The sequence below is a fragment of the Microcaecilia unicolor genome, chromosome 1 (assembly GCF_901765095.1).
Source record: "Microcaecilia unicolor chromosome 1, aMicUni1.1, whole genome shotgun sequence".
Taxonomy (NCBI): domain Eukaryota; kingdom Metazoa; phylum Chordata; class Amphibia; order Gymnophiona; family Siphonopidae; genus Microcaecilia; species Microcaecilia unicolor.
Genome location: NC_044031.1, coordinates 668,885,216 through 668,894,629, shown reverse-complemented (window position 1 = coordinate 668,894,629; position 9,414 = coordinate 668,885,216). Strand labels below are relative to the sequence as shown.

General features: G+C 46.8%; 1 protein-coding gene across 1 annotated transcript in view; it reads right to left on the bottom strand.

Annotated features, from left to right (window-relative positions):
* The window catches only part of LOC115457648 (stimulated by retinoic acid gene 6 protein-like), a 102,638-nt gene continuing 93,224 nt past the window's right edge, over positions 1–9,414 (bottom strand). The window contains exons 16-18 of the mRNA XM_030187175.1: positions 6,885–7,048; positions 2,532–2,669; positions 1–1,153 (exon numbers count right to left, since the gene is read on the bottom strand). Of these exons, the coding sequence (XP_030043035.1) occupies positions 924–1,153; positions 2,532–2,669; positions 6,885–7,048 (532 nt within the window). The 3' untranslated portion in view covers positions 1–923. The remainder of the gene's footprint in view (positions 1,154–2,531; positions 2,670–6,884; positions 7,049–9,414) is intronic.

Here is a 9,414-nt window from a genome sequence, read left to right as displayed (position 1 = left end):
TGGGAATTGAACTTGGTTCCCCAGGATCAGAGTCCACTGCACTAACCACTAGGCTACTCCTCCACTCCTGATGAAGCCCCTGTGTCTGTAATGTGAATGGGTGTTTCCTGTTTAATGTTAGAGGGGTGGCAGCTATTTTTTGTTTGTTTAGTTTTTGGGGGTTGTTTTTTTTTTTTTTTTGCTTCTCTGCTGTTTTAGTTTTGTTGACTGTAGTTGTGGTCTTTAATGGCCAGCTCTTGTTTTTTTTATTTCTGTTGCTTCAATAAAAATTAAGTGTAAATATAAATTGTTGTTGAACTTATTTTGGAGTAAAGAAGGCTCTAAGAGCATACAATTCAGTGATACCTTGATTGCATTGCTCTAAAATGACCTGTATCATTGGTGGGGCCTCGAAAATTCAAGTCTCCCCTCCCCTTGAAACAAACCCAAAAAGCCTGTTTTCAGGTCCCCTAGGAGCTACTGGATAGTAATATTGATCATTTCCCATTGGTTATGCTGCCTGCACACACATGCTGGTCCCAGGGAGATTTACAGAAGATGTGAGAAACCGTCCTATATTAATTTGTAAATATCCAGTATGAAAGCAGAAAATATAGCCCCCCCCCCCCCCCCCCCCCCCCCCCAAATCAAGAACATTTTCTTTATTGGGCATATTTTGCTTTGCCCTTGACTTTTCTAAAATGCCTTTCTCTGGCTGGCACATCCTGTCACAATCGCTGAATTGGGCCTTGTTGCAGTTCCTGTCTGGTAAAGGTATCTCTTTGTGGAATCTGATTGTTGGTCCCAGCAAAAACTCTTTCGTGTAATGTTTATTCCTTGTTTGGACCCTTATTATGTTTGTTGAAAATGTCTGGAAAATAAGCACAGATCGTCTTTATGAATGTAAATGCTGGCTTCATCGCAAGTATCCCTAGGTTTCAGGTTCATTGACCTTGTCTGTCTTCTGCTCCTGTTCCTGGTGTATCTGATCCCCAGTGCTTCCTATTTCTGGAGTGCACTGTGGACATGATCTGACGTTCTAGTGCATCCCGGCCTATGGGGAACAAGCTGTTGTGTTGCTTCCGGTCCATGATGAGCTGGGGGTTCTTGAGCAGCGTGTAAATCAGCTGCCATTTTGCTGTGCATCGCTGCTTTCTGCCCACCTGCAGAGAATCTACAGCAAAGATGCAATGAGTACAGGGAACAACCAACACCATCTAGAAATCCCAAAGTAGAGCAGGCCTAGGGTATCTGACACCCTAGGTAAACCCTCAGCCATGTGCCACCTCCACCCAATCCAGCATTTCCCCTTCCCAATCCATAGTCTAGCATCTCCCTCACCCCTCCTCACTGTGGCTAGTATCTTTCCTCCCTCTTTCCTTCCCTTTGGTGCTGCCACCACCCTTCCTCCATCCTTTGCTATTTGGCCAAGCTGGAAGCAGCATATCACAAATTTTATGAACATCTATGTGCACTAGTGGCATAGCCAAACTTAGTATTTTGGGAGTGCCCAGAGTTAACTTGGATGGGCCCTTCACACCCCCCCCCCCCCCCCCCCAGTAGATATATAAAATACAGGTTTTTACAAATCTTCCCTTCAGCTCCCCCCTCCCAATCCAGCATCTCTCCCTCTCTCCCCAGTCCTCTGCCTGTGAACCGACATCTCCTCCTGTCTCTGAATCCCCCTTGCCAGTGTATCGTAGAGGTGTCTCTGGCAGCTACAGTAATTCATTTTTGCTTCTTGCCCTGGCCCACATGTTTCCCTGTACTAGGTTCTGCCAGTGAGGAAACAGGAAGTGATGTCAGCGAGAGTGAGATGTGGCAGAGGGAAGCCTGCGGGGCCAGCCCAGGCGGCAAAAATAAATCAATGTGGCTGCCTCTAAGTTACACTAGGGAGGGGGTTCATAGACAGGGGCAGATACCATGCTGCTGGTGGAGGAGAAGGAGGGAAAGGAATGTGGTGTCACCATTGGGTGGGCCTGTGCCCACCTGTAGCTACATCACATATGCACTCAAGCCCTGCTATGTCCCATTCCCTCTGCTGCAAATTTCATGTCAGAGAGCGCAAGACACAGCAGGGCTTGAGAGTGTGTGAGTGCTCAAAGGCCGGACCCACTCTGACAGCATCTTTCTGCGCTGCTGTCCTGCTGCATCAGTTCTGCACTGTTCCCTCCTCAAAGTCTGCCTGGTGGTAGGACTGGTCTTGACCTAAAGATTTTCAGGCCATTAAGATGGGGACAGACAGTGTGCTACTGGACAACACAATCCTGAATGAGAGGAGGGAAGGGTATCTGGCCTTGTAACTGTTGACTTTTTACAGTACCACACTGTAGAAGACCTGAGCTTGGATACACTGTCTGTAGAGTTTGGGTGTACTGTGTGTTGATATGGGGAAGGATGTCACATTCTTACATCGTACTTAATACCCTAATGGGATGATTGTGGAATGAATTATTGTCTCCTGGGGAGACTTTGCATCCTCCTAGCCTGGAAAATTAGGTTTTCTGAACTCTGCCTTTTACAGGCCTCACAGATGGAAGTTTATTTAGTACCTGCAGGTGTGGTTGCCTCTGACATATTATGTTGCCTCTTGACATCCCTTTCCTGTATCAGAAGGTGGCAGAATACCAGTACTACAGGGTGAGTCTGGTGTAGGTCCACCCGAAGCATCCCAATCCATGTGCAGTAACCTATGAGAAGGATAGGAAAAAGCGAGAGAGAGAGAGAGAGAGAGGAAAGGCACATTAGAAGGATAAACAGGTTTAGGATGAGAGAAAAATGGATAACAATAATAACATACACAAAGGAATATTTTCAAATCACTTAGATTTACAAAGTTATGGAACTTTGTAAGTCTAAGTGCTTTGAAAATGAGCCTCATAGACACAAAGCAGTAATACACTAACGACCAATATATACAATAACACAATGGTCAGACTCAAGCAAAAATAAAAATACTAAGCACTCATACGAAAATTCAAAAATAATAATACAGTACATTTGTGCATGCTTCCACTGCGCTAAGACATCCACACTCTGATGTATCAGACTTATCCAACTGCACTTCCTACCTTTAGTGCCCTGCTATGCACGTATCAAATCTTAACAGTCTGCGCAATGTGATGCCAATCTGTTGTCCTACTTTTCCTGACATTGCTGTAATATATGGGATCAGCATATAACTGAGAGGGTCAAAGTACACAACACAAGCAGTTAAGAAAGCAGCACAAAGGGCTCTCTAGATTGGAACAAATGTACTTTATTAATGACCCGACACATGCCGTGTTTCGGCATCACATACGCCTGTATCAGGGATCAGTCCACCAAGCACTACAGCTTTGGCACAATACAGTTTTAACAGTCCGCTCAAAGAAGTATTCCACTTGTGACTGTCTGGAGAATCCCTGTGCATGACTGCAGGCTATTTACCTTTTCATGTTTTGTTATAGGGAAGCATATTTTGTTCTCCCTCTAGCTGCCCCTGATGCATCCTAATAGGCGAAACATGGCCAAGTCGGGCATTGTTTTTATTATGTATCAAAGCTTCCACTTCTACCATTGCTTTGTGTGTTTTTGGTGGTCTGTTGCCCACAGTCACACTCATTATCAATTCATGATTAAATCAACAATGAATGTGATATTATATACTTTATCATGAGTCCTTCTGTGGCGTTGCTGGGACATAAACCGTAGAAGTCCGCTTGGCTCTATCCTTATGTTCCACCTACTGGAGTTGCTGTCAAAGCCCACTCCAGCCTATCCAAATCCGTCTTGTCATTTGCAGGACCCAGACCATAAAAGTCTGCCCAGCACTGTCCTCGGTTCTGGCTACCGAAGTTGCCATTGAAGCCTTTTCCATCTTATCCTAAACCAGATTGCCATATGCAAACACAGACCTACAAAGTCTGCCTGGCACTGGCCTTAGCTCTTCACAGCTAGAGTAGCCCTCAAATGTCACTCACACATCCACCCCCTGCAGCCATTTAGTTTTTTTGTTTGTTTGTTTTCTACCATCTCTTTTCTAAATAGAGTTCCTCTGTTTTCAACCTACGCCTTTTTGAATTCTGTTACTGTTTTTGTCTGTACCACCTTCTTCGGGACGGCATTCCAGGCATCAACCACCCTCTCTGTGAAAAACAATTTCCTGACGTTACTCCTAAGTCTTCCACCCCGCAACCTCATCTTATGTCCTGTAGTTTTATCGTTTCCCCTTCTCGGGAAGAGATTTGTTTCTATATTAATGTATTTCAAGTATTTAAACATCTGTATCATATCTCCCCTGTCTTTTCTTTCCTCTAGGCCAGTGATGGCGAACCTTTCAGAGACCGAGTGCCCAAACAGCAACCCAAAATCTAATTATTTATCGCAAAGTGCCATTCCCCCTCCCCCTCCCTGTCCCCCCTCTCTCTCATCCCTCCGAGTTCCAGGATCCCCTTTCCCTCCAAGTTCAAAAGGATCCCCCCTCCCTCTGAGTTCCACAGGGTCCCCTCTCCCTCCCAGTTCCAGGGCCAGAGTCCCCCCTCCCCTCTCCCTTCCTCCCACCCAGTTCCAGACAAAAGCTTTTGCTGAGCAGCCCGCCCTCCCTCCGTCCAAGTACCAAGGCCTCCCTCTGAAATTTAAGTCATACCTGGTCGGGGTTAAGGTGGCGTCGGCAGCAGTAGCAGTAGTGAAAAGCGTGCTGACTCGGCGCGCCTTCAGCCTTCCCTTCTGTCTCTCAAACTCTGTGGTCCCGCCCTTGCGGAAATAGGAAATGAGGGCAGGACCACAGAGCTTGAGAGACAGAAGGGAAGGCTGAAGGCGCGCCAAGTCAGCACGCTTTTCACTACTGCTGCTGCTGCCGACGCCGCCTTAACCCCGACCAGGTATGACTTTTAAATTTCGGAGGTGGGCCCTGGTGCTCGGAGGGTGGGGGGGCTGGAACTGGCTGAGGCGACGGTGTGCGTGCCAACAGAGAGGGCTCTGCATGCCCTCTCTGGCACGCGTACCATAGGTTCGCCATCACTGCTCTAGGCTATATATTCAAGTCTTCCAGTCTCTTCTCAAACGTCTTATGGCGCAAGCCCCATATAATTTTTGTCGCCTTCTTCTGGACCGTTTCTAGTCTTTTTACATCCTTAGCAAGATACGGCCTCCAAAACTGAACACAAAACTCCAGGAGGGGCTTCACCAGCTACTTTTACAGGGGCATGAACACCTCCTTTCTTCTGCTGGTTACTCCTCTCTTGATGCAGCCTAGCATCCTTCTCTCTACAGCTACCACTTTGTCACACTGCTTTTTTTGCTTTAAGGTTCTTGGACACCATCATCCCAAGGTCTCTCTCCTCGTCTGTGCATATTAGCCTCTCACCTCCTAGGATATACAGCTCTCTTGAGTTTCTACTCCCCAAATGTATCACTTTGTACTTTTTTTGTATTAAATTTTAATTGCCAAACATTAGACCATTCTTCTAACTTTTGTAGATCCCTTTCAGGCTTATTTTCGAAAGAGAAGGGCGCCCATCTTTCGACACAAATCAGGAGATGGGTGCCCTTCTCCCAGGGTCGCCCAAATCAGCATAATCAAAAGCCAATTTTGGGTGCCCTCAACTGTTTTCCATTGCGGGGACGACCAAAGTTCCTGGGGGCGTATCGGAAGTATAGCGAAGGCGGGACTTGGGCGTGCTTAACACATGGGCGTGCTCGGCCGATAATGGAAAAAAGAAGGGCGTCCCTGATGAGCACTTGGCCGACTTTACTTGGTCCATTTTTTCTTGCGACCAAGCCTCAAAACAAATGCCTTAACTGACCAGATGACCACCGGAGGGAATCGGGGATGACCTACCTTTACTCCCCCAGTGGTCACTAACCCCCTCCCACCCTCAAAAAAACTTTAAAAATATTTTTTGCCAGCCTCAAATGTCATACCCAGCTCCCTGACAGCAGTATGCAGGTCCCTGGAGCAGTTTTAGTGGGTACTACAGTGCACTTCAGGCAGGCGGACCCAGGCCCATCCTTCCCCTACCTGTTACACTTGTGGTGGTAAATGTGAGCCCTTCAAAATCCACCAGAAACCCACTGTACCCACATGTAGGTGCCCCCTTCACCCCTTAGGGCTATGGTAGTGTTGTACAGTTGTGGGTAGTGGGTTTTGGGGGGGCTCAGCACCCAAGGTAAGGGAGCTATGCATCTGGGAGCAATTTCTAAAGTCCACTGCAGTGCCCCCTAGGGTGCCCGGTTGGTGTCCTGGCATGTCAGGGGGACCAGTGCACTACAAATGCTGGCTCCTCCCATGACCAAAGGGCTTGCATTTGGTCGTTTCTGAGATGGGCGTCCTCGGTTTCCATTATCACCGAAAACCGGGGATGACCATCTCTAAGGTCGACCTAAATGTTGAGGTTTGGGTTGTCCCTGACCGTATTATCTAAACAAAAGATGGACGCCCATGTTGTTTCGATAATACTGGTTTCCCCGCCCCTTCGCCGGGACGTCCTGTGAGAACGTCCTCAGGAAAACTTGGGCGCCCCGTTCGATTATGCCCCGCCACGTGATTCTACGTTTATCTTAACAACTTATTTTCCACTTCTTTATGATTGCTATGATTTCATTAACCCTATGTTCCTTGCTTTGTTATTTATAATTGTCGTAAGCCATATAGAGCTGAATTGTTATTTGGATTGTGTGGAATATAAATATTAATAAATGAAAGCACTTGAATGGTTTTCATAAGCTTAGGAACATCTTTTGGTACATTTTCTTCAAAAAGTAAATAGTATAATAGTGTTCTGGATATGAATCCAAGGTCTCTTAAGGTGTTGGGTTAAAATGAGAAAATCAGCATTCCTGGTGAATAAATGCAACAGCTGAGGGGTCCCAGTCATACCATTAAAAAGTTAATATGGGGAAACTTGCTCTTTCCGGATACTTACCCATATCTATGCGCTCATATCCTCTGGGAAAAAGGGACCTGTCAATTTTTGCCAATAACCAGCTGCCCAGAAGAAGGCTGATAATCAGTCGAAGCAGACAGACGCCGAAACCAAGGATTACCGAATAGAACATAAAGAAATAGCTGAAGTTGTGGAAGGCTCGCCTGAAAATCAGCGAGAATAAAAAGTGTGAGGGCTTCAGTGCACTCTGTGAAAGTTCTGAGCATGTTCCTAAAAACCAAGGGGAAGGATGTGCATGTGGTAAGTGCTTTCTGTTTGGGCAATCTTATGTGAATAGAGATTGCATACATTGAACTCACATAACCGAAACCTCCAAATTAATCCATGCTAAGTGGATTTACATGCCTTAAAACACTTTTACACACTTAAGGGTAAATTCTATAAGTGTCGCCTAAAAATCGGTGCTGAAAATTTTACATGCTGAGTGCTATTCTATAAAGGATACACGCCTAATTGGAGGCGCTGACAATGACGCTTGCTAAAAGCAGATGTAAATGCTGGTGTCTAAGGGTTTTTTTTACAAAGCTGCGCTGAAAAATGGCTTGCGGTAGTGTAGGCGCCAGGGGCATAGCCAGACTTCGGCGGGAGGGGGGGTCCAGAGCCCGAGGTGAGGGGGCACATTTTAGCCCCCCCACGCCGCCGCCAACCCCCGCCATTGCCGACCTCCCCCCACCGCCACCATCACCAACTTTGAACCCCCGACGACGACCCTCTCGACCCCCCTCCCGCCACCAACCCTCCCCCACCGTCGCCTACCTTTGCTGGCGAGGGACCCCAACCCCTGCCAGCCGAGGTCCTCTTCTTCCTTCGTTCTGTTTCTGAGTTGACGTCCTCACATTGTACATGCAGGACGTCAGACTCACAGAAACAAAATGAAGCCTTGCAGATCGCAAGGCTTCATTCTGTTTCTGTTCGGTTTCTGAGTCTGACGTCCGACGTCAGACTCAGAAACAGAACGAAGGAAGAAGAGGACCTCGGCTGGCGGGGGTTGGGGTCCCCCGCAGCAAAGGTAGGCGACGGCGGGGGAGGGTTGGCGGTGGGAGGGGGGTCGAGAGGGTCGTCGGCAGGGGGTCCAGGGCCAAATTTACGGGGGCCCAGGCCCCCGTAGCCCCACTTAGCTGCGCCCCTGGTAGGTGCATGTTGTGGGCGTGCACTGATCCATTTTTCAGCGTGCCTGTAAAATGGACGTGCGGCAAAATCAAAATTGGTGTGCGTCCATTTTGGGTCTGAGACCTTACCGCCAGCCATTGACTTAGCGGTAAAGACTCACGCGGTAACCTGGCAGTAATGACCTACGCATATCAAATTATTTTTCAGACGCGCGTATCGGACATGCGCCAAAATGACATTACTGCAAGAGCCACGCGGTAGCCGTGCGGCAACTCCATTTTTACGCATGTTGGGCGTGCATAGACGCTTAGTAAAAGGGCCCCTAAATTAGGCTTAGTTCAGCTGAATTCTGCATGCACATAAAATGTTGGAATTCCCTCGGATGCACCATCCCAATATATGCATGCAGATCTATATAGAATACGATCTGTATGTAAATCCTAATTAAGGCTAGTTAATGCAATAATTGGTTGTTAGCAGACAAATTGTTGGCGTTGATTGACTTGTTAATCAATTAAATTATGTGTGTAAATTGGTTATGAACGCTGATTTGCACTTGAAACTTTAGTCGCCATTTCTAGAACCAGGGAATTAGTCACATTCTACAGGCCATATTGAAAATGAACACAACAATGTCCTTACAGTGGCCAAAAAAAAAAAAAAATCTGAAAATGATCTCAACACAAACCACATTTTTTTTCATGTACATCCCTAAAAGAGAGGGCTGAAATCATCTGCAGAATACAAATAGTGGCAGAACACTGAGTTTATCTGACTACTGTCTAAAAGGGAATATTTGGCCCTCATTTGGGCCATTTTGAAAAACTCACTGTGAGATTCTGCAGAAATGGGAAACTAAGGGGTCCTTTTACTAAGGTGTGCTGAAAAATTGCCTGTGGTAGTGTAGGCGCATGTTTTTGGCGTGCGCAGATCCATTTTTCAGCGTACCTGGAAAAATGCCTTTTTAAAATGTTTGCCGAAAATGGACGTGTGGCAAAATCAAAACTGGCACGCATCCATTTTGGGTCTGAGACCTTACCACCAGCCATTGACCTAGCAGTAAAGTCTCAGGCGGTAATGACCTACGCACATCAAATGCTACTTGGTGCACATCCGATACGCGCGTCCAAAAATAAAAATTATTTTTTTGTACACACGTATCCAATGCGCACCAAAACTGAAATCACGCAAGAGCCATGCAGTAGCTGGGCAGTAACTCCATTTTGGCGTGCATTGGGCGTACGTAGACGCTTATGCAGCTTAGTAAAAGGGCCCCTAAAACTCCAGTTTTACATCGGTTTCATCCACAGAAAAATAACCATGTCTGACATGTTTAAGTTTGCTCCTGTCTGGTGTTCAGGAACAAAGAGACAAAGGGCACGTGATAATCCTTCCTACC